Raw genomic sequence first — 26116 nt, forward strand, 5'->3', positions numbered from 1 at the left:
ATTTATCATGACAATAACGTAATTAAATTAATAAACTATAATTGACTAATTGTGAAACACGCCAATGAAAAGGTAGAGGTATACATTAGTTAGTCGTGACTCGCATTAATATAAGAACTCTCACACGCAACTAAATTTCTTTTGCATTTTCACGAAAACTGTTCTAAGTTAGAGAAACTTGAAAAAGAAGCACCAACCAGAAAAACTGAACATATCCGTGAAGAGAAAATGTAATGCGTGTGAAAATATAAAAAAATAAAAAATAAACCATCAAATATGTATTTTTGAATAGTGACTTGGACGATAAAGTCGTAGTTTTAGTCCGAATAATTTTTTTTTTACCCTTTTTAAACAGGAAGAAAAAAACGTACACAGCCACAGTCAAGCATGCGAAGTGAAAAACTAATATATGGGTAAAGGATTGTGGGCCAAAAAAATGACTAGTCCACTTTTTTATTTTTTATTTTTTATTTTTTTTATTCTGTTCAAACTTTTTATTTTTTGGTAACGCCGATACTTTATTTTAGGAATTAGTCTCTCTCGAGGTTTCATGTGCTTTTGAAAGGGGTGATTAAGAGAAAAAAAGACTTCGCAGTTTGTGCAAAGTGTAAAATTTTTGTAGTACTTTTATGCAGTCACAGTAATAATTCTTCCATAGTGGGATAAAAGTCATAAAACTCATAGTATTATACTACTTTTTTTCTGTGTTCTAATTTTTTGTGCTTCACACGGCCTATTCAGTCTATTGTGATAACTGGAACATAATCATTCGATCAGAAGAACAACATTTTCGCTAACAACAATATAAGAAACGACACTCAATATATAATCAACTTTTTGCAGATACCACATATTTCACACTCACAACCACCGTATGACAAATGACATAATGATATTTTGGTTTCTCTTATTAATGAGTTTTTTATAGGACAGAAATAGTGATACCAAAGCTTTTTTTTTCAGAAAGGTATTAATTTCATTACAAGTACAGAACTAATAAGTTAGCCTTTTTGCTGCAAATAATCCACAAATTTTTAGGTGTTAATTTAGTCTCTTAATTTCTTAGTTTATTTTGGTCTTTATTCAATTAATTTTGTAACATTTCAGTTCTTTTTAAAATGAATTTTAATTTAAAACTCAACACAAACAACTTAAAGCATATTACAAAGCCAATTACAAAAAATAACAATAATATTTTGACCCTAAGTCGCAAATTAAAAAAAGTTAAAAAAAAAATTTTTAATTATTAGAGCGCGATTGGAGTTTCTTGATATTTTAAATTTGAAAACAAGATATTTTTGGTTCGTATACATGTTTTTAGTTGTTTATGTGTTGAATTTTTTAAATAAATCATTTTTTCCAAAAAAAAAAAAAAAGCTCTAAAACTATTATTTTAGAGATTAAAGTGCTAAAAAAAATATTAGACCAAACACCACAATCAGAAATATTCAGAAATTATTTGCAATTTTGTATTAAAGTTAAAACTTAAACTCAATTAAAAGAAGAAATAAAAATACATATTGAATGAAACCACTATTTCATAGAAATTACTAGGGCCGGTCAAAATGCTAACTGGAATATTGGAATTGCTAATATTGAAGTGAACAACCAACTGTACAAATCAACACAGATTCAAGATTTTGTATTAAATATAATTATATACACAAACGATACAACTACTGTGTAACAAATGACGAACTTAAATGTATTAATGAATCTGATCAAACAGATTTATCATCGTCTGAGAACATCAACCACCCCTTTTAACTCCACAACAACAAAATTAAACTCAAAATCAGAAAGAGAAAAAGAAAAAGAAAAATTGAAAGAAGTTACTCTCTATCAGAAGGGCAGTCTGGTAATTTCTACCAGAAGCAATAAGAATTGTTGTTGTGAACTTTGTGGTTGATCAAACGGACAAACCTTCTTCTCCGGTGAGAAAGCCCACACCTGAGCCTAAAGCACGTGAACCTTCTGAGTCTACGAGCAGATTTGAGCCTCAGCCAAATGACCTTTTTAGCCCTCACCAAGGACCTCTTCAGTCTCTCGGTCAAGCTCTTCTTTCTGCTGAACTGGTAGCTCCTCAGGAACAGCTGTCTCTTCTCTATCATCAACCCATAACCACCATTGTTAGAGCTTTGGTCGAAATAGTTGTTATTGTAGTAAAACCTCCCAGAAGAAGAGCTGAATGACTCGGCTCTGCTCAGCAGCGCCGAATCGTTCGGACCCACTTGAGCCATTAAAGACATGAGAACAGAAATGCCGGTCAAGACCCAAGATCACCTTTTTCTCTCTCTGTAAAACTTCTTAGCGAGAGAGAGAGAGACTTTGGGGGGCCAAAATGTAGATATTATGAGAGAAAGAAGAGTTTATAAATAAAGAAAAGAGGAGTTTGGAAGTGTGTAAATTCTTCTTCAATGTACCTTTGTGCAAGTAGTTTAATAATGTTTTTCGTTGTTGTTCTTTATTGGGTTTTTGGTTTTTTTGGGTATTTTAATTTTTTTTTTTTTTGGTTTGCTTGGCTTTGTAGGTTTGTGAGCGAGCGAGCGAATACTTGGCCGCCACAAGGGTTTGATAAGCTTGCCAAGGCCAAGCAATACACTTACTACATTATATATACATACACACACACACACACACACACACACATATATATATATATATATATATATATATGAAAATATAATATGAGTGATATATTTCCTAAAATAATACGTGCGGGCAGAAAAAAAACACTAAATTTCCTCAAAATTAAAGTAAATTTTGTTATTTATATGTCTACATTTATTATATAGTATTATTTTAATGTGGTTATTTCTTTAGTTTTTTTTTTTTTTTTTTGGTGTGATCTAGCCATCTAGGTCTTTACAAACTAAAATATATTTCTAATTATAATTTATTAATAAGGGGGTTGGGGGCTTAACTTTAAATTTACGGTTTAACTTTAAATATACCATTTACTTTTTTAAAATATAGTTCTAATTTAATCAAGAAAAAAAAAATCTACCATTTACTTTATCTGCCTAACTTTAATTTGTCTTTAGCTTATTCGGAGTTTTAGTAATTTTGGAAATCAGTAACAATATTGAAGTATGACATGTATAACGACTTTTACACGTGGACAGTTGGATGAACTCCTGGTCTTTGTAAATGGACGGTCACGTGTCTTTTGTGTGTTGCTTTAGAATACTATTATATGGTATAGTAGATAATACATAATAGATATATCATATTCACACTCAAGTTCAGCCCTTTTTTGTGGTATAATATGTTTATTTATTTATAAGGCTTAATGGTATTTGACAGCTATTGCTGTTATTACTTATTACTAATAAAGGTGAGTGACTAGGGTAACATTTACAAATATCTATTTTCCAAAATTAGTATAATAATAACTTTTATAATTAAAGTGATGTTACACTACATGACAATTTATTAAATGTGATATATGATTTGTATTTTTAAGCGTTAAAACTCATATTAGGGATCAAACACTTTGTAACGCTATGAAAAATAGTATTTACGGCATAACTTCTAATGTTATCAATTTAACTTTATCGAGTAAAATATATAAAGTTACTATTTCTCTATTATGTAGTGGTCGACTACGTTTAGTAGAGAATGTTGATTCGTGGAGAGTCCATCTAACTATTTTATTTATAATTTATATTTTTATGCGTCATTTTCCTGTCGAGAACAAACGAGACTTATACATCAATAAATGTCATCAAAAATCCCATAAACCATCCAAATGGCACGAGAAACGTGCTAGTCATGTCGAAACAGCACGCGTCGGCTCATTTCCCCTGCATAGACGATCCAACCCATTGGCATGTCGGCACTTGAGCATATCTGCCAGTTGGCGCGCTGGCAAATTGACGCGCAAGGGCGCACCGGGCCATGGGTGCGCTGGCCCCTTTCAAAGCGTGTCCAACATGCCATCACCCCTATAAATACCCCTTCACCCTATCTGTGAAGGAAAAGGTAAGCATTTCTCTATATCCGAAACTCTACCAAAATCATTTTTCACATTTATTCTTGTCGAGGCTCACTCACAAGAACTCTCTCATATCCAAAACGCGATCGCACTAGTATTGAGTTTCGGAGAGCACGTCAAAGGCACTACTTCTGCACTCCGATAAATTATCTAATCTTTTTTCCTCATGAACGCGAGGAGAGCTAGAGCAAATGCCTTAAGCACGGAGTGGAAGAATTGAGACTCACATTATTTTTGGCCGACGTGCAGTCGCACTGTTCGATCATGGGTCGAACTATTTAAGTTCTGAAATGTTGATCTTAAAAAGGAAAATATTGACAGTATCCCCTCCGTTTAATCGAAATGCACGGTTTATACCCTCAGTTTTTAGAAATACTAGACATATCCCTTCAATATTATATAAATGGCATATATCTCCACTACAAATATGTTATATTGTAAATACCACCCTTTTCGTTTATTTTTGTACAAAAATAATTTGAATTCTCCAAATACTCTTAATAGAATAAATATTTATTTACTGTTTTTTTTAAATTATTTCATTAAGGGTATTTTGGGGAGTTCAACCTTTTTTTTGTGTAAAAAATAAACGAAAATAGTGGGAGATCTATGTCATTGAACGAAAAGGGTGGTATTTGATATATATATATATATATATATATATATATATATATAATATTTTTTTGGGAGATATATGTCATTTATATTAAACTAAATAAATATCTATGATATTTCTGAAAAATGAAAATATAAATCACGTATTTCGATTAAACCAAATAAATGTGGATATTTTTCCATCCGAAAATGAGCATTGGCATGTCAAACAATTTAATGATACCACAACCTATTGATCGGTTTGCTAAAAAAATACAAAAGACAAAATTTAAGACCTAAAACTTATTTGAATACCAAAGGATCAAGGGAGGGGGTTGATTCACTTTGGTTGAATGGGGATGCATTTAATATAAGAGAATTTTAAAACTCTGATTTTTTTTTATTGGAGATTAATGGGGATAGATTCAACGGGTTTAATGTGGATTTTCATCTCTTAACTCAAGTAGTGGGATAAATTATCCGAACAAATTAATAACTATCAGTTTATAAATGGGTTTTTAGAAACAATTTGATAAATTAAATTATTGGTAATTAAATTGATATATATATATATATATATATATATATATATATATATATAAGAAGTAACTTTAAGTATTTTATCGAATAAAATAAAGGGAAAATATCAACGATATCCTTTTTGTTTAATCTAAATGCGCGATTTTTTTTTCAGTTTTCAGAAATATCAGACATAACTCTTTAGTTTAATATAAATGACAAATATCTCTCATAAAAAAATATATTATATTGCAAATACCACCATTTTCGTTTATTTTTTACAAAAATAAAAATTAAACTCTCCAAAATTCCTTTAATAAAATAAATATTTATTTGCTATTTTAAAAAAATCAATACTTCTTTATAAACAAAAATCCTTAACTTTTCATAAAAAAAAATTTTGATTTAATTTTTTTTATATATAAATAAAAATAAAGAATTATTTCATTAAGGGCATTTTGGGAAGTTTAATTTTTTTTTTTACATAAACGAAAATGGTAGTTTTCGATTTATAATATATTTTTGAGGGAAGTATGTGTCATTAAACTTAGTGGAGATATATGATATTTTTTATAATTAAGGGGAATAATCTCGCATTTTAATGAAATACATTGGATAATGTTATATTTTCCCTAAAATAAATATCAAACGTATAATATTGAAAAACTAAATGTATTGAAAAATTACAAAAAAGTAAACGCTGTCATATCATAGCTACGATCACATTATTATAATAATTGTCACATATTAATTTGACTTATTATCACGTGTGAGTGACGAATGCTCGTCGCATAAAAGGAATATCATCCGGGTGGACAAAAAAAAAACTGTATTAACGCATTATTCACAATTTTCTATATTTCTAAATACATTTCGTATATCTTATGTATACTAACTATACATTATATTATTTTAAATTTTGAATAAAGAATCACAATTTAATTTTCTTGAGACGCTGATTAGTCTCGGTCCTCTCGGATCATTTTTAAAAGTTCCGGGGTGTATAATTATGGCTTATAATTACAATGTATGAAAACATATTGGAGATACGACAAGTATTGGATTAATAAAGAAAGATATTTGTATTCTTTAAAAAAAAAAAAAAAGATATTTGCATTGAAAATTGAAATATATATATTATTCGGTGGTTTGATTTGTGACGTTTTTACTGGTTGGGCTTGCAGGCCACCAATGGATGGTTTGATTTGTGACGCTTGTCCATCTAGGCCTTCCTCGTCAGCAAGTGGGTCCACGTACTGTATCGTCAAAATTCATTTTTATTTTATTATGTGGTCGTAGAAGAACATGATGATTTGAGAAAGATCAAGAGAGCTACGGAACGGAATATATCGTTTTATATCACACAACCAAACAACTAATTACTATTTATTAACTTAATAATCTGTTGCTATCATTTTTCACAGAACTAACCAACCAATACTTTTCAAATTGCAGATTTTGTATTATTTGTGAGATGTAAGTATTGCAGGTCTTTTAGATTTTTTTTAATATATATATATATATATTCTACCCTTTTAATATGAACTAAGCCTATAAGAACATCTTTAATGATCATTTGCTTAACATTTGGAGGGACTTGCTAGTAAATAGCAAAAGTTCTAAGCTACTTGCTTACCATTGTTTTGTATATTAGCTATTGATTTAGCTTAGCAAATTAGCTCTATAGAGCAAGTTGCTTAACCATTAGTTTAACAAAAAATGGGCCCTATTTTTTTTTTTTGGATAATTTACAAGAAACCCCGCTGAACTCTTACTCGAATAACGAAGTGCACCCTCAACTCGGATTTTCAACAAAAACTACCCCGAACTCTTATTTTGTTTGACTTTTGCCCCTTCTGTTAAAGTTTAACAGTTACCATCCATGAGGTTCGCACGTTTTAAGCACGTGAGCTCTCTATTGAGGTTATAATGATCTTTTTAGTTACTTAAACTAATGTTCTTTATTAAATATATAAAACACTATGTGTAATTATTTTACCCTCACTTTTATTATTATTATTATTATTATTAAAATACTCTTCTGAATCTCCAAATGCATTAGAAAAAAAAATTAAAAAAATATATAGATCTAATTCTTCCTCATCTTCTTCCATCACCGCACTTCTTCCACCACCTCCATCTTCTTCCAACGCATCCCTGGCGGCTATGTCGCCGGAGTCGAGCTGCAAGTTCACCGACGTCGTCAATTGCTCCGATCCCCGGGCTCTGTTCGTGATTACTACAAAGGAATGAACCAGTATCTGTGGAGCTTCTTGTGCGGCTTAGGCGAAGCCATGTACCTGAACAGAACAACAAAGCTTCAACAACCAAAGACCCACGAAACAAGTCGGCCGATCCTCATCCATTACCTTCTTCACCTCGTTTCTTCTTCTTCTTCTTCAGTCCTCGTGCGTGCCTCCGAGCTCCACCGCGTCGCGCGCCCGCCGTGATCGAGAGAGAAATCGCCGCGAGCCACCAAGGACCGCCGCCGAGGAAAAGACACCGGGAAAGAGAAAGTGAGCACCGAGGAAGCTGAAACTCACGAAAAGTGGGTAAGAAAATTCAAACCCGAATTGGATTTGTGGGATCTAGGGTTCAACATGAAAAATTGGGGTTTTTGTTTATCTTGAGGAATTTCGAGAAAATTATTGGTATTGAAGGATTGTTGAGCTTGTTGTGATGTTTAGTATTCGAAATTTTGGATTTAAAATTGGGTTTTGAATTTTTCTCTTGGATTTTTGGCCGAAATCTAGGGTTGTTCATCAGATTTGGGCCTTTTTGGAATTCTGAGATTTTTGATGATTTTAGAATATTCTCGGATTGAAATTATGCTTGAGGTTGTGTTTGTGATGGATTGATATCGGATTTTTGGACGAGTTTGGTGTTGAATTTGAACTTGGCCGTGTGTTTGGTTCAATAGGGTTCAAGATGGACTTGAGCCTGTGCTTGTCCTCTGTTTACAACCCGAATTCGGGAATGAGTATCTGAGAGCAGATTCCTCCGCTGCAGAGCTACGCTCCGTTCGGACGATTCGCGGCCCAACAGCCCGTCCCGGGCCCGATGTCGTCGATTCTCCCCGATTTTCCGATGTCGATGCCTTCGAATATCAACACCACCACGAAGCCGCCGTGAGGTTTCTCCGGCCGAAGCAAGAGCAACGCGGTGAGTGTCATCGGAACCCCCAAATTCTGTCGAGAATTTGATCGGATTTGTGAGCTGGGCTTTGAAGAGCGATGGAGAGACGAAGAGACTCTCAGAGATATTTTTTGTTTTTCTTTAACGTTTTTTATTTATTAAAATATAATAATAATAATAATAATAATATATATATATATATATATAAATAATAATAATAGAACTCAGGGTATTTTGATAATTACGCATGTTTTAAGTTTTATGTGACCTCCACGTCATCAAAACTTTAACAGTTTGTGAAAAAAATTGACGGAGGGGGCAATAATCAACACAAATGCGAGTTCAGGGTAGTTTTTGTTGAAAATCCGAGTTGAGGGTACACTTCGTTATTCGAGTAAGAGTTCAGGAGGATTTCTTGTAAATTATCCTTTTTTTTAACCAATGAGAAGCATGTAACATGGTAAGCTAAATATGACATTTAGCTTACCATTAAAGATGCTCTAACTACATCTCGATTTGTGATTCACATAAATTTCCTTACAACACGTACATGCTAAACAAGAATTTATTATTAGAATAGTTTATTAAGAAGTTTACCTGAAAATATATTTTTTTAATTATAAAATATATCATACAAAACAGGCACTCAAAATAGATAGATTAAGTTTTCAAGCAAAATAATGAAGATTTTTTTTACAGTAAAATAGCCCCGGTTTGACATTAGTCGGCAAAATAATTTATCTATAAACTTTATTTCTTCCGATTGAAGAGAACCATTATTGGTTAAACAAATAAATGGCTGCTATAAGCTGTACTAAAATATTGAGCATCCACAAAAATCTAGTTTGTAGCAGAAGCGACAAATTAAATTGCAGATATACATTATGGTGCGAAAAATAAATAAAACAAAATAATCAAAGTTCGGTTCATAAAATTTAGGGTGGAAAAAACGTATCTCTTGGTTCACCAAACCCTGTGATATATATTGTTGTATGTTGTGACTTGCAAGTTATTACCATATCATCTTTATACGCGACTATTGAGATTTGAGAACCAACGTGCTCTGAACTAAGCTCCAAATCATTACACGTCAAGTGTTTAAAATTGGAGTCAAAATCATATATATATCTTAAACATATATATGTCTTGGATAATCTTCATACTTTAGATCACTAACCATGTCAAGGTATTGTACAGCCGCCAAAGACACAAGGTTTCTTATGAATCAAGATCTTGATTTTTTTTATTTTTTATTTTTTATTTTTTTTTTATAAATAAAATATGATATGTCTCCATGTTCAACAAACCCCGCAAAAATTCTGAACTAATAAAAACAGCAAATACAGACCACGATTCAATGTCAGTGTCATCAATTTAATCTTATAATACTCTCTGTCGTCATTTATAATCTCATGAAACACAATAATGACATGTACTCGAATCTTCTATATAATATATATATATATATATATATATGTGTGTGTGTGTGTGTGTGTGTGTGTGTGTGTGTGTGTGGAAAATTAAACGCCCGAAAACAATGATCACCTACCATGTAAAAACAATAGCTATGTTGGGTAGGACTTGCATAAAATGAGGTGTTGAATTGAATCCTATAAAGCTAATATCATCAATTCTCAACAGTCAATAATTCGACCGACTTTTATTCGATTAAAGAGGATCTCTAGTCAAACACTTAAAAATGGCATTGAATACATAATAGTATAGACATGGACACAAGCTTCTACGCTATTTGCATTGTTCAAGCCCCCCAAACTTCATTACCAAGTAGCCCACGAAGTCTCTTACTTTAGATCATATGCTAAGAAGACTTAAATAGATGTGCTATGTTCCAATGACCACCGCTATAATAGCCTAGAATATTAACTATGGCTTTAGGAATCACTAATAGGAAAGTTTGGATATTACCACCTCAACAAAATGTGACATGGCATTGATCTTATATAGAGATGGTAATTTATAAAATAACTCATATTTTCAAACCCTCCCTAAATACTTGATATTTTATTTTGAGATGATTTTGCCTTGATTCTAATAAAACTATAAACGGAAGAAGAAGAAAAGTTAAATTAGGCTGTAAACATAAAAAGAAAAACGAATAAACTAAAGATAGAACATACTGCAAACAAAATAGGTTTTTATAGAATAAAAAACAAACCAGGTACTTGAGGTATTAAGTTTAAAAAGAAGATACTGTACCTAATTTCCAAACATTCTTAATTCATTGATGCGCATGTGGATGATTGTTATCAATCGAGGCAATTTATTCATATTTTATTCAATATTTCTAGAGGATGTCTTCTGATTTATTCACTTGGACTTTGTATAAGCATATCCAGAAGAGTTGAAACAGAACTTGAATAAACAAAATGAATGTTTAGCGTGGCCTTTGCAAGTACTATGACAATTAGATGTCGTTTTTATCTACAACGCACGCACTAAGCAAACGTGTCACACCAATCACCATACCCTTTTTTTTTTATAAAGCCAAATACAATACAATACAATGTAACCACACATTTTTAGGCTTTTCCTACTGAAACAGAAAGAGAACATCCCACATCCCTTTTTTGTTTTAAAAAAAAAAAAAAAAAAAATTTTGTGTCCCTTCTGTACCTATCAGCTAAATTTCAATCTTTTTCTTCCCTTTTTGGGTCACCTATTGGTCTCTTTTGCGGCGGCGACCTTGTCGGGGTAGCTCGACAAGTCCAAGTCGATAAGTGACATGTCATAGGGCACAGAAAGAGCAGCCGAGGCATCCACGAGCAGCGATGACTTCATTACATCGGCAGAGGAAGGATCGGGCAGAGCATCGGAGTCTTTGGGAGTGCTTGAGTTCGAAGACGAGAGGCTAGAGAGCTGTATATCGTCTGTCTTGTTTCCGAGAGTGTGCTTGTTCTTTCTCACCGCATCCATTTCCGGCCCGGTCGGCACAAACGTCCGCGATCGGTATTTTCTCGTTGCCTCGTCACCCTCGTTGTGATTGTAGAGAACGTAATCGTGATAAGTTGGTGCAAACTGAAAAACAAAATTAGTAATATAATTAAATAAAATTACTGGTTTTCCAGTCTTGACTTGGATAGGAGTCTAGGTCGGTTATAACTACCTGGTGTACAGTATCGTGGTAAAAGTCGTTCAACTTGACGGCATGTGCGAGGCTTCCCGTAAAATCTTGGGATCTACCAATATTAGCACCGGCGTACTCCTTGTATGGGAATGCATAGAGATGACCTACAGCAGCGATAAGCATCTCAACACATATTATGAAGTTCTGGTACTCTGCAGCTTCATCTGCGTTCTTGATGAATCCCGATTTTGCAGCAAGGAACACCAATACACCCTACGTTTCAACAAACAAAAAACAAAAGTAATATATAAAATTCACATCATAAGGGAAAGGATTGCACAAGCTTCAGCTCTAGCTTCACACATTTCCAAAAATGATTGCCAAAAAATAAAAACTATTCTGTAAATGTCAGGCAAATGAACATTATCCGTATTAAAAAACAAAAAACGAATAACGCTTCTCAGGACTATCCAATCTCTTTATCCCACATGGAAGAATGTCACTAATAATATGCTGCAGTAATTATAACCATTAAAGAACATGTCCGGGAAACCTTTCTGCAGGTTCATATTTAAGGTTATCAAGGTTCTAATTCAGTGCTCCACTAATCCAAAGGCGCGCAATCCAACACACTAATTCCATCACATCATACAAATCAACGAACAAGGAAGGGAACATGTCCTAGAAACCTTTCTACAGGTTCATATTTAAGGTTATCAAGGTTCTAATTCAGTGCTCCACTAATCCAAAGGCGCGCAATCCAACACACTCATCACATCATACAAATCAACGAACAAGGCAGCAAAAAAAAAAAAAACATGTATGGAGGACGATGTCAACAACATTTATTTACCTGCCAGTAAGTCAGGAAAACAACAGACTTGATTATGATGAACTTGGGAACCGGGTTGAATGGTTGAAGTAGATCTTTGCAAGCAACATAAAACAGTGCCAATGCATAAAGAGCCATCGTGTATGACAGTGTGTAGATGATAGTAAGATAAAGATATGATTGGTTTGGACTAAAATTTCCGTCCTTGTATTTTCCCTTTGCGTAAAGTACGAGAGTGACAGCTACTAATATGGGTTTGAGAATCACAAACTGCAAACATCCTTGTTTACACCTTCGTATAAAGCGCCTGTGTCAACAAAATACCAAATGTTAGCCTACGTCTAGCAAACAATCTCAAATATCAAGCTACTAAAATATTAAATATTTCCAAGAAACCATAAAGACCCGTATGGGTAGTAATTTAATTATTTTATTTCCTTTGTTTTAATAATTATGATTTCAGTATAAATAATTCTACGGGTGGTCATTAGGGCTATAAAGACTTATTAAGTTTTTTTTTTTTGGTTCACCTCTCCAATTGTCAGCCGAATATATCAATAATATTAGTAATCTGCGTTTGAGCTACCACGTGTGGTATCAAATTGGTAACAGAGCAATTTTCGGGGACTATGACAAATATCAGCAATTGATGGCTCTATGAGCGCATGTCAGAGATTACAGCTTTGTGGCGAATACTTTTGAAAACAGGCTAGTTAGACAGAGTAGAAGCAGCAATTGGAGAAAGCCCAATAGGAGTCTCACACAACAAAGAGACTCAATACTAATTCCCTTGCTTTGGATTTGTGTCCATCGATCTGAACATTGGGGGTCAACAAACGAGCCGGTTTGCAATTCCATTCCTGACCATATCTGGTCGGAGAAACCAGCCAAGCCAATCTAGGTAGCAGCAAGCAAAAGGCAGCCTGGTTTTTCACACTTGGAGGCTTGTAAACATGAGTGAGAACGAGAATATTCTTTATTATTCAATATTTCTTTTCAATTGCTCAGTACGTTTGGTCATTCCTTTATTTCAATTACTCAAACAATTCATAGAACGGCCTACCAAAAAGGTATATTGGGACAAGACAGATAATCAAAAGTTTATCGATGTGCGAGGCAGTAGTAAAGCAAATAACAAAAAGAGGATTCAGCAAATTTAGTGACAAACGAAACTTATTTTCATTATATGCCCAAATTTAAAGGAAAACAAGTGTTCTTTTGAGCTTACCCATCCAATGGCATCGGAGGCAAACAGCAGGTCATCAGATACCATGAAGGCTTAAGAACTCGGCCACTCAAACTAAGGACAACAGCTCCAGGGCCACCGACCCATGCCAAGCAAAGTGAAAGAAAATTGTATATCACCCACGCTTCGTAGCTGAAAATAGACAATAATAGCACATACAGTTATATGAGTGTTAATCAGAGTTTTTTTTTTCTAGATTCAATTCACTACCTTTAACAAAATTGTGATATTAATAACGACTGAAGAAGTTTTAGCAAACTGGGGTGAATCGGAAAAGCACAAAAATAAAAGATTTCAGATTTTCTTTTTCTAACTTAACAAAGTACAGTCACCAAACAGCCATTGAAAAGTTTCCATCTAAACCCGAGAACTCCCCGCCAAGTACAAAAAAGAAAGTTTCCATGAAGACCAGCATAAGCTCAATGTCAAAAAAACATTCTTAGTACAAGAAACCAACCAGACTCCAAAGTTAATAGTTTGATGGCAGAATATAACATTTACACATGCACTAATAGCAGAGAGTAAGACCACTTACACTTCTCGAATTGAATTGAAATAGATTGAACTTTCCGGCAGGACGAGGGACAAGAACGAAGTCAACGCATAAACCTGTCAATCATAAAAAAAAAAAAAAAAAACTCACATGGGTTCTACATTCTTCATGATTAAAAGACAAACTAGCATTCAAGCCGCTTATGAAATTTTGGAAACAGAACAACAGCTGAACCGGTAACAAATGAAACAGAGAAACTAATTCATCATCATCAACTGTACTATGCCAAAACACTCAGCCATGCAAAACTAATGCTTAAGCATGTATGTTAAGTGGCTATTAACCAAACACCATGACAAAACAAGCACTAAGACTCAATAATCGATGACAGAACAAAAAATTATAATAAAATAAATTAATAACTCACAGGAACCATAAAGATGATCCGGACTATGTATCTCTGATAGGTAGGTTCGGTGTAGTTCTTTAAGTGCCTATAGATATGGAAAACCGCTAGAGCTATTGCTCCGACAGTGCAAAAGAACGCGATAATGCTCATATAAATCGGCACTGATACCCCCATTTTCAGCCAAACCAGCTTCCAATTACTCTCTCCGCGAGAATCACCAGTGACAATTGCGGAAACTTTAGCCTGAAAAATTAGGGAAAATCCGTAGACAGAAGTGATATCAGAAATAAGCCTACATATATACATAGATTCACGCTATTGAAACTAAATTTACCTGGCAGATATTCTCTTTGCTCTGTAGGACTTGTTAGAAACTTAGAACTACTAAAGAAAACCTTGACCCTTCAAGACTACCAACTTCTTTGAACAAAATTAGAAACAGAGAAAGGCAATGGGAAACCTAATCGACCAGTGCAAACCCTAAAATTGTAAATTCCGCACCAGAATATGGGGAATTGCGAAGCGAAATTAGGTGGCGAGGGAAAAAAATCTTCGACAAACGGACGGGAAAATGAAATCTCAAGGAGGAAGAATTCCTTCAGATCCGATAATCAACCATATGGAAAGTCTGAAACCTACAGAACGAAATGACAGAGAAGAACGAGACAGAATCGTATTTCTTGCTTCACCACTGGCAGCCAATAATGGCGGCTCTCATCATCTCACTATCGCTGGGATTTTTTTTTTTTTTGGGCGATATGATTAGGAACTAATAAAATGAATTTTACGGTTTTTTTTCCTTTACATTTTTTGTTTAAATGAATGACCTTCTCTGGAATAATCAAGTATGAGAGACATACACGTGTACGTCACTGAGACACGCATCAACTCCTAGCCGTTGATGAAAGTGATACCACGCTATGTCTACCCTTTTGTAAAGTCTCCAACTACTCTTCTCCAACGCTGGTTTTTGAAATGCGTAAATTATAAGAACAGAAAAAGAAAAAAAAAAAAAAAAAAAGAAGTCTGGATTCTTAGTAAGGTCTAAGGTGTTTATATTTTTTTTATCAGCTTTTATTTTTATTTTTATTTGTTAGGGTGGCAATTGCTTATTTGATTAATACATGGTTTTTTATTCGCGACTCGCGTATGTCGGTGAGGTGTCACATATTACTATTAATCAATGTTTAGTGAATATTATTGCAACAATATTTATGATTGTTTTTTATTGCGCTGAGATTTACTTCTCTCTATTATCCACAAAAATAAAATGTTCTCAAAGCTCACAGGCTTATTTCTCTTGCCGCGTTTTTTTTTCTTCCACGAAAAGAAAATGCATGATTTTGATTTTTTTTTCTTTTTCGGTGCTGTTGCGAAGTGTAACCTACACAAAAGAGTAAATGAAATACTCTATCACCATTACCCTATTTCTACACATACGAGGTAGACCTGCATATGCACGTAAGCCTTTTAAGTGATAAAAAAAACAAACTAGATATTTATAGTAAGCGGTCTCATAGATCAAATTTACATGGTGAGCACAAAAGGAACGACAAAACCCTCACAGATCTCAACTTGGTGACTCATCATTTCTAGTAAATAGTCATTATTACGACCTACAACTTTTGACAAAAGTAAATTATATTATATATACGGAAAAACTCATTTAGTCATATGATACTTATATAATTTATAAGTTATTTAATTAATAATTTTAACATTTATATTTATATATTTAAAATAAAATAATGATATATTAAATAACTAGTAGAGAAATTTAACATATATTAAATGTTCTTTTTATTGGACGCTAGATCTTAGGTGTTAACCCACCACGCAAAAGAAGCAAATGAAGTAGAGAAATTAATTATTAGGACCCTGTATGACTGTATCCATTTCCATGCATATAAACTAGGCTGTTCATGCACGTAGGCTTTAATTGGTAAAAAAAAAAACAAACTGCAAATCAGAAATAGCAATCGTGTTTTCGTCTCAGAGATCGAATCTATATATATAGATACTTTGGATGGGTTTTTGATCAGTCTCACAATATACAAAAGCCTGCTCCGCGATCGCTTCCCTCTTCTCGATCTCTCTCAGGTACCCAGGTCAGCCATCCAGAAACTGCTTTCGATTTATTAGGTATTTACAACTTTCCTCTTGCTGATTATCTAATACTTTTCTTATTTGATTCATTGCTACTTTCTTCTTAATGGTTGTACTTTGATCTGGTTCTGAGAATGAATATTCAAATAGCTTTTTATTCCAATGAAAAATGAAAACTAGTTAGTTACTGTTTATTCAGTGTCGTTCCTTGTTGATATTATGATCGTGAATGTGAAGTGGTGATATTGATATTACTGTTTGAGAGCCCATTTAATGAAGTTACTTTTGTTTCCTTTTTTTCATGGTCTTGAAAGTGATCAGGTGAAGATTAAAATTGTGCGAAATGGAGAACAAGCTTGAGCAGTTGGAGGGAATATTCAACGATATGTTGTCAAAGAAGGAGTTGGGAGAGGTGGTTGGTGGCGTGAAGATGGGCAGAAGGGTGTACAAGTTCATACACCAGTTTGCGAAGGTTGAGCTCGCAATCACGCCTCATTTCCAGTGGCACGACAAACTTCAGGGCTATGTGGAGCAGCTGTGGGTCATCGTCGAAGACAACAATGACAAGAAGAAGCAGTACAATATTGGCGCTGTCGACCAGGATGAAGACGAGGATGAGGCCGGACTGAATGTGACGCTCGTCAAGAACCAGACCGACCGCCAGCTCGTGGAGGAGCTCTTTGCGGACGGGCACGACAGGAAAAGCGGATGTTCCTGCTACTCGGACGAGGGCAGCCCCCTGTCTCTGCACGAGAACACCGTCATCAAGGACGACACCAACCTCTCGGCCTCCAACCTCGGCCTCATTGCCACCACCCGGCGCTTCAGTTCGCCCCTGAAGGTAATTTATTTTTTAAAACTGATAGTTATTTTTATTTTTAAATTTAGATATTTTTATTTGTGAATTAATATTTATTTATTTGAAAATTTAAAGTTTCTTTTTCATTTGTAAATTAATATTTATTTTATTTCTAAAATTATTGTTTATTTTTTAAAATTAAATACTTATCACATGTTTATTTTTTAAAATTAAATACTTATCGCATGTTTATTTTTAGATATTAAATAAGAAATAATTAGCTGTTTAGCCATCTAAAACTAGCAATTTGGTTTTATCCAACATTTCGTTAATTTCCCGTAAATAGCAATATTGCTTACGTGGCAGCTTATTAATTGAATTAGTTTTACCTTTTTGTCCTTACGCTATTTTAATTAGGCATTTTTTTTTAAATTTCGAATTAAATATTGAAACCGAATAGGGAAGTTTTCAAATTTGAAATTTGAATTTTGAGCAGATTTTGAAAGTTCTCAGCCATTAATTGTTATGTATTTGGAAATTTTCAGAGTTGACTTTAGTTAATTAGTTTCTATTTTCGTTGCAATTCATTAGGTAATTAATTTCGAATTAATTCTTCATTCATTGATATTATTTTGTCTTCCATATATTCATAATTTCCAGAATTTTCGTGCTCAAAATTTTTCCAGAATTTTTTCAGTTTATTTACACGAGTATACTGTAAATTGGCTTTCTATTTACAGTGAATATACTGTAAATAAGCTTCGTATTTACACGAATATACTGTAAATATGATTTCTATTTACACGAACATACTGTAAATATGATATCTATTTACACGAACATACTGTATTAAAAAAAAACCATAAACTTCTCTCAACAAGAAGCTTGTTGCTCGTCGCCGCCACCTTCGTCGCCACCAGCAGCAGCCCCACGCCGCCCACCGCCGCGTACCCCAAAATGGCCCGCGCCTTCGTCGCCATCCACCGCGATCCCCGCGTCACCTCTTCCACAGCGTCCTTCTCAGACTCGATCCCGATGCAGATTCAAACAATTTTCTACAGCAGATCCAAAAAAACAACGCCACTCACTCAAACAATACTATTGAATTAAAAAACAACACCATTCTCATATTAAAAATCCTTAATTAACATTCTTGAACAAAAACATTAGGATGCAAATACAATTTCTCGGTAAAGTAAGAATAGCCTTTTTTGGAGAAAAAAAAAAATAGAGCAGCCGTAAAAAAAATTTAGAACAGCCATTTTTGAAAAAAAAAAAAAAAAAACTCGGGATATTACCTTTTCTTTGTTGTCGGGTTCGAGTGTTTATGATCTTCAATTGCATAAAAGCTTCCGAAAACTCTTTAATCGCCGAAAAGTTCCAGAACTTCTTCATTTGCTGAGTTTCGATCTGAGTTTTTTTTTTTTTTTTTTTTTGTTGCTCTGAAATGGTTTGGGTTTTTTTGTTATGAAATTGTGTTCGAGTGATTTGTTGAGGCTGCGTGATTTGTTGTATTAATTAATGACGTTCCTTGAATAGCGGGAGTAGTTATTGACCGAATATTTGGTTTTTAATTTTTTAATATCTGGAGTAAAAATGGGCGGGATTTATTTAAGGTCATTCATGTCTTTTAACATGCTGTAAATAGATTGCTGTGGTTATTAACAAAAAAATAACAGAAAGTTGGTTAAAACCAAAATCCTTATAACTGTGTGGCTTATATAGCTATATAACCCATTAAATAATTGAATTTATTGGTATAAATTCCTACTTGATAATTATTTGTTTTTTTACAGGTTCGCACATGGTTCTGTTTCTGGGTGATGATGTCATTTCTTGGCATCGCATCCAGTGACACGAATATGGTGAACATGTATACAGATAGTAGCGCTAGAGACATAGAATTGGTGGCAATGATCGTGGTGGCTGTTCTCCTTGGTGTAGTAATTATGACATGGTTGTGGTGGAGAAAGCATGGTGACGATGGGGGAAAATTGGCATCTACCTTCCCCATCGTGCACTTTCGTGCGAATGAAGAGGCGGCGAATACAGAAGAATGCCCCATATGCATGACTGAGTTCGTCGAGGGGGAAGAGCTTCGTAGCTTCCCCCAATGCAACCACATCTTCCACTTTGATTGCATCAACAAGTGGGTCAAGAAACGGAGCCGGCGTTCTTGTCCGATATGCAGAAGGCGTGTTTAGTTTGTATATATATTTGTACTTTTATCTCTTTATGTTTTATGACATTCACTACATGTTTATATAGAATTCTTCTTATGACAGTTTGTTTCTGTTGCTTCAACTAAAAAAAAAACTCACTTCTTTATTAGTCTATTTTTGCTATTTAGAAAAAGGGAAATTATGGTAAAAATACTCAATATTTAGACAAAACACTAATTATATACTAATTTTTTTTTGGACAAAAATACTCAAAGATTAATTTAGTTACACGTAAATACTTTGCCCTTTAACTTTTTGTTTGAACTTAATAGTCCGAATAGCAACGGACCCCACTATAACGTAACATATGATATTTTTGCCAAAGAAAAAAAACTTTGAGTATATAAGTAGTATTTTGACCAAACATCGAATATTATTGCCACCATTTCCCTTTTAGAAAATTATGATTCAGTATTGAAAAAAAAATGTCTGCGTAACTTCTTAATAATTGATAAAATACACTGCAGCGCCTTGTGACCCGAATATTATAGAGGATTTCATGACATAGTTAGAATTCAAATGTTTTTATCTTTTGACATTGATAAAAGATGACAGGTAGTGTTCAACTTTTAGACAGATTCACTGTTGAAATACTTCGACTATTTCAAGTGAACTTTTAACGAAATTTGGTATTATGATTTATCCTTTTGTTTAAATATAAATGGACTTGATTCTACTTGATTTATGTAAAAAAAAAATCTACTTAAATTTTTAATTACAAAATATTTTTGGTGATAGTTTCGGTTTTGACATGGATAATCTATAGAATTTGAACTCATAAAAACAATATGAACCTTTCTAAATTTTATTTTAAACAATTTGGATACTGTAAATATCTTTGTTGCTTTTCTTTAATTTATGAAACCAAAATGACTCACTATGATTGCATTGCACTACTTAAATAAATATTCTAATTAATTTCTTTTTAATAAAACACGTGCTACGTGCCATAACCTAGTTATTATAAATTATTTTCTTTTTTCTTTTCCGTATCAAAGCCAAGTTATTTTAGATTTAGTTATCGATAAATGGCATGAACTAGCCAATTCAAACTATGACTTTTGCAAAATAGTCATAGTTTCATTAGGTTAGCCAAAATAGCCATAGATCAGGCACTACACACTCAGCCAAAGTCACGAACTTGGAAACAGGCATGTTCACATCCATGGCCACCACCTGAAGATACCGATCAACGAGCCTCCCGACCTTCCTCACCACCGCCTGCCTCTGGCACGTCGTCACCGACCTTCCTCACCAGATCCTCCACCGCCGCGTCGGTCAGCTGCGTCGCGCACTTCCGCAGTAGCTCCGACCTGGTGGCCCTCCTCATCGCCGTAGCGTGACGGAGAGTCCCGAATCTCCGTCGATCTCTTCGCCTTTGCCGCCGTGACGGAGAGTCCGACGGGAGGTAAGATCTGTGCGATTGCGGTCACTGGAAGGAGGTTGGAGAATAAGGAGGTCGAAGAAGGTCGATGATTAAATTTTAGGGCTGAATAAAATCTCTGAATTAAATTAATCTTGCCTGGATTAAATTTAATCCAGAAATCCTGTCTGGATTAAATTTAATCCTGCCTGGATTAATCGCAACTTGACTATTTTGTTTATACTTGATAAACTTTGGCTATTTAGAAAATACTTTAAGTTCTATTTGACATTTAGCCGCTTTTTAGTTAGTTATTAGGAGTTTCTTTTCTTTACGAGCCCGCACTCAAAAGCCCCAAATCGCCAGAATCAAACCCTAACCCTTCCAAATCTCATTTCTCTCTCGATCTCCTCTACCACCGTCAATGGCGGATCCTTGCAGACCCGTCACAGGCTACCCAGCCACTCCGAACGGCTATCCGTACCCGGCGACGGGGCTACCGCAGAACTACGACTACGACCAGTCGGCGTTTCTCCGCCGCGTGATGATCGCGTTCCTTGTAATCTCTGCCTCCGTCGTCTTCATCGTCGGGCTCGTCCTCCGCTCCGCCTCGTCTCCCCGAATTCTCCCTCGAATCCGTCTCATGTTGGATTATCGGACTTAACCACCGTTGCTATGATCTGGCCCTGAATAAGCTTTAGCTGGCCAACAATAACCACCGTTGCTATATTAGAGATCAAATATTTCATAAGTGTCGTTTATGTCTATTAACGATAAATACGATATGTTGTTTTTCTTTTATTTCTTTCATTGTATTTTCCTTTATTTCCTTAATGTTTCATGGCGCTATATAAAGCCTTATACTTGTACTTTTCTCATTAGATTGGAATAAACATTTTCACTCTCAATCATTCAAGATGAGAGTTAGTTTTTCCCCAATTCTCAAATTCAATTTCTATCTATCCTAACCTAGAAATGTAATATGGTATCAGAGCGAAATTCCGCATTCGATTTTCTAGGTTTGAGAAATCCACTTCGTCATCCCCGATTCCTCGACGATCGGAATAGATCTCCGACGACAGCTCGGTGGAATTTCACGAAGGTCGATTTCATTTTTCCTCCGAATCGTCACATTATTGAGCGCCTCTTCTTCTCGATTTCAAGTTCTTCTCCTCATCGCTTCATCGACGAAAAAGCTTCATCGACGGAGACGCATCAGACATTTCAAAGCGATTTTTATCAAGACTCATCACCGGTGTTTTCAAGCCGTTTCATTAATCAAGAATCTTCTTCCGGCGAGTCCCGCCGTGTCGACATTCAAGATCTTCTCCGGTGAGTCCCCGTGTCAAAGTGTCAAGGCTTCAAGATCTTCTTCCGGCGATTTTCCCACTACTACAAATTAACATATTGGGTGCGGAAGGGTATTAGGTGCGACATGTCGCACCTAATAGTCGCACAAGGATTTAAATACCGGGGGAACCGGACGGGAACCGGTCCGGTTCCCCCTTTTTGGAGCTCCCCGACATCGGAACCACCAAAACCGGAAGTTTCCGGTGGTTCCGGGGGAGCTCGCCCAAAAACCGTCGCGACCCACACCAAAACTTCCCACTTCCCGACCGGATCCCGCCGACCCGCCTAGTTCCCGACGCAACGAAGACCATTTCTGCCCAGATCCCGCCGGTCTCTCTCGCTCCCGCTCGGTCTTCTTCTTCTTCTTCTTCTTCTTCTTCTTCTTCTTCTTCTTCTTTTCTTTTCCTTTTCTTCGGTCTGCTTTTTTTCCTTTCCACGTGGGTTTTTTTTTTTTTTTTTTTTTTTTTTTTCTTTCTTTTGGCTGATGCATTTAATTTTATACGGCCATGAATACTTAATGGCAAAGTAAGTAAGTAGATAAGTGATGAGTTGACAAGCACAATCTTATCCTATTAATTACGATCCAACCCCTTATTCCTTATTTTCTTTTAAATGGGTCCTGAAAATTGTTACAACTAACTCCTCCTCATATAATTATTTAATTAAAAATATTTCCTCGGAAATACTTTATTAATTGAGATAACTCGATAATTCCTTCACTCCTTCCGAGATTTCTCATTACCTTAATATATTTAAATTACTCGATAAACTCATTGGACAATAATTCACCTGAGAGACGGAAAAATATAACGAGGAATTTACTTCACTAACTTCCTTCCGGATTCATTTCACGTTGAAATTAGTTAGGTCGTTAAAATATATTTTCACTTTCACAATCTTTCTTACATTCGTGAAAATATTCTAAAACATTGTACATTGTTTTTAATTTTATGAATTTTATCCTACGTACTTTGTAATTTGTATGTTTTCTGTATATTTCTTTTATGAATTCCCCTCGGTAAATACGGTATTTGACGGTATTCCTCTACGGTAACGGTAAGTTCAACGGTACCGGTTTCCTTTTTTTTTCTCGATTCCCCCGGTATTCCTTTACGGTACGGGGGGTTACCAGTAAATTCGAAAGCTCGGAACGGTAACGGTAACAGTATTTCGATCCTTCACCTAAGCCCATATTAGGTGCGACATGTCGCACCGGATACTCATCCGAATGACTAAAAATTTCGCTAATGTTTAGTGTTATTCGGTGCGACAAATGTTGCACCCAATGATTATTAGGGTTTCATATTGGGTGCGACATTGTCGCACCCAATATGATTATTAGGGTTTTAAACCCGACTTTTCTCCTTTTTTCACACATTCACTCTCTCTCTCTCTCTCTCACCGTCTCACAAGGTCTCTCTCTCTCTCTCTCAGCCAGCCCCCCCCGCCGTCCTTCCCTGCTCCGTCGCTGCCGGCCCATCCTGGTACGTCCCCATCTCTCTCTCTGTCTCACCGGCCGTCTCTCACCGTCTCACTCTGTCTCTCTCTCTCTCTCAGTCAGTCCCCGCCGCTGCTGGCCCTCCCTGGTACGTCCCCTTCTATTTCTCTCTCTCTCTTTCTCTCTCTCACCGGCCATCTCTCACTCTGTCTCTCTTTCCCAGCCTGCCCCGCCGCCGCCTGGACTAGCCCCGCCCCGCCGCCTGGACCAGCCCCCCGCCCCGCCCCACCGCCGCCTCGACCAGCCCCCTGCCCGCCCGCCCCACCGCCACCTGGACTAGCCCCCCGCCCCGCCGTCTGGATCGATCAGCATCCCCCCCTCTATTTCTAATTTTGTATTTTTTTTTAATTTAAAAAACATATTAGGTGCGACATTGTCGCACCTGATATGTCGCACCTAAAGGTATGACTATTAGGTGCGACATGTCGCACCTAATACCTTTAGCGACGGAATATTGGGTGCGACTTTGTCGCACCTAAAGTCGCACCTAATAAACTATTAGGTGCGACTTTTGAGGTATTTGGTGCGACAATCGTCGCACCGGATGACGTTTTTTGTCCTAGTGTCCGCCGCGTCAAGGTTTCAAGATCACTACTGTGTCAAAGCCGTCAACAACTCCTCCTACCTCTCCAGCGAAGCCACGACAATCCCTCGCCAATATCAAGATGAGAGCTGCAACAAATTTTGGATCTTTGAAAGCGCTGCAACGTCTTCTTTTCTTCTTCGCGAGATGATCTCGCTCTCGGCTCCGAAGCTGACGATCAAGCTCTCATCAGGAATAAAAAAGGATATTCTGGGTTTACCTTCTTGTCATGTTCCTCTTGATCGCCATCCTCTTCACCGTCTCATTCAACACAATATTCTCTTGGAATTCGATCCGAGAAATTCTCCAAGAAACTGAACAGAGACAGAGAAAGAAATAGACGAATTCAATCAAACCTTTCTATCTCTCCAAACACAAAAAAAAAACCATAACCCTAGGGATTTCCCGATCTCTCTGCTCCCAGGCTTCTCCGATCCATTTCCATGGTGGACGAGGCGTCGTTGTCATCCTCGTCTATGGCGGCGGCGCAACAAGCGGCAGCCGCGGCTGCGGCGGCACCGCTGGGGAACTCGGTGATCCCGATCGTGAACAAGCTTCAAGACATCTTCGCACAGCTCGGGAGCCAATCGACGATCGAGCTTCCTCAGGTGGCGGTGGTCGAGAGTCAAAGCAGCGGCAAGTCCAGCGTCCTCGAAGCCCTCGTCGGCCACGATTTCCTTCCGCGAGGCTCCGAAATCTACATGCGGCGACCGCTCGTTTTCCGGATCCTCCTCACCACCGTCATCTCCGCCGTGACCATGCTCTACTCGCCGGTCAACGATCTCCTCCGAGGAAGCCCCCTGGCCTTCTTCTCTTCCTCGGAATCCATGGTGACTCTGAGCCGATCTCCGATCGTCCTCGTCCTGGAAGACCCAACGTGACTCGATCGAGTCCATGGAAGTCAATCCGCCGTTGATCTCGCTCCTCTCGGAACTCGCATCCTCCGCCATGGCTCTCGGTGGATTTAGGTTTGGTTGCGGGTGATTGGATGCCAAGAAAGCTATGTTCTGCAATTCTGTTCTTCTTAGCGCACTCAAAGTTTTCGACAAAATGCCTCTGAGAAATTTTTCTCAAAACGAGATCGGTTCTTCACAAAGTCAATTCGTTTCTTCATTCATACGATCGAGGTTTTCTCCGAGTTATCTTCTCCGATATCAAGTTCAATCCAAGATGAACTTTTGGTAAAGTTCATCTTGCGGGGGTGTATTAGAGATCAAATATTTCATAAGTGTCGTTTATGTCTATTAAACGATAAATACGATATGTTTTTTTTCTTTTATTTCTTTCATTGTATTTTCCTTTATTTCCTTAATGTTTCATGGCTATATAAAGCCTTATACTTGTACTTTTCTCATTAGATTGGAATAAACATTTTCACTCTCAATCATTCAAGATGAGAGTTAGTTTTTCCCCAATTCTCAAATTCAATTTCTATCTATCCTAACCTAGAAATGTAATATGCTATGATCTGGCCCTGAATATTAGATTTGAAGAACCTGAAGAAGGACGTGATGATGGAATGCACATCGTGGTGGCGGCGAAAGTCTTGTCCCTGAGGAATTTGGGTTATTCCGATCCTTATTAGGAGAAAAAGGCGACATGGTGTTGGTATTGAAGTTTGGGTGACCTGAATAAGTTTTGGTCGGACCGAAAGCCCGCTGTGCGACAATCTGATTTTCCGGGTCTTGGTTACGGGTATTCGGATTGAGCCAAAGAGCTGGGGTGTACGTTCGAATTTTCGCCCCAGGTTTTCACTCTCCCTCTTGGTGTTTTATGTATAATACACGGGCTGTAACTTATGTATTATTTGCTTTTTTTTTTCCTTGAAATGTGAGAATGCATGAGGAACAGATTGATGCAACTCAAGTTAAGTCTGAAAACAACG

The 26116-nt window shown here is 36.2% G+C and overlaps 2 protein-coding genes across 3 annotated transcripts; both read right to left on the reverse strand.

The window, feature by feature from the left end:
• Positions 1-1615: 1615 nt before the first annotated feature.
• LOC149381500 (uncharacterized) lies at positions 1616-2590 on the reverse strand. The gene has a single exon (XM_089630004.1). The coding sequence runs from the start codon at positions 2247-2249 to the stop codon at positions 1866-1868; it is 384 nt and encodes a 127-aa protein (XP_089486130.1). The 5' UTR covers positions 2250-2590; the 3' UTR covers positions 1616-1865.
• An 8270-nt stretch (positions 2591-10860) lies between these two features.
• On the reverse strand, positions 10861-15111 carry LOC149381501 (uncharacterized). 2 transcript variants are annotated; one of them, XM_089600872.1, is made up of 7 exons: positions 14645-15111; positions 14329-14553; positions 13944-14017; positions 13391-13540; positions 12184-12469; positions 11370-11603; positions 10861-11281 (listed from the first exon to the last, which is right to left on the reverse strand). In XM_089600872.1, the coding sequence occupies exons 2-7, from the start codon at positions 14482-14484 to the stop codon at positions 10919-10921; spliced, it is 1263 nt and encodes a 420-aa protein (XP_089456998.1). In that variant the 5' UTR covers positions 14485-14553; positions 14645-15111; the 3' UTR covers positions 10861-10918. The 2 variants fall into 2 exon arrangements, with proteins under 2 accessions (XP_089456998.1, XP_089456999.1); XM_089600873.1 differs by having other exon boundaries at positions 14479-14553; positions 14645-15110.
• Positions 15112-26116: the final 11005 nt, after the last annotated feature.

Source organism: Urtica dioica, chromosome 11 (assembly GCF_054948205.1).
Source record: "Urtica dioica subsp. dioica isolate 48M chromosome 11, U.dioica_male_clone48M_v1_H2, whole genome shotgun sequence".
NCBI lineage: Eukaryota > Viridiplantae > Streptophyta > Magnoliopsida > Rosales > Urticaceae > Urtica > Urtica dioica.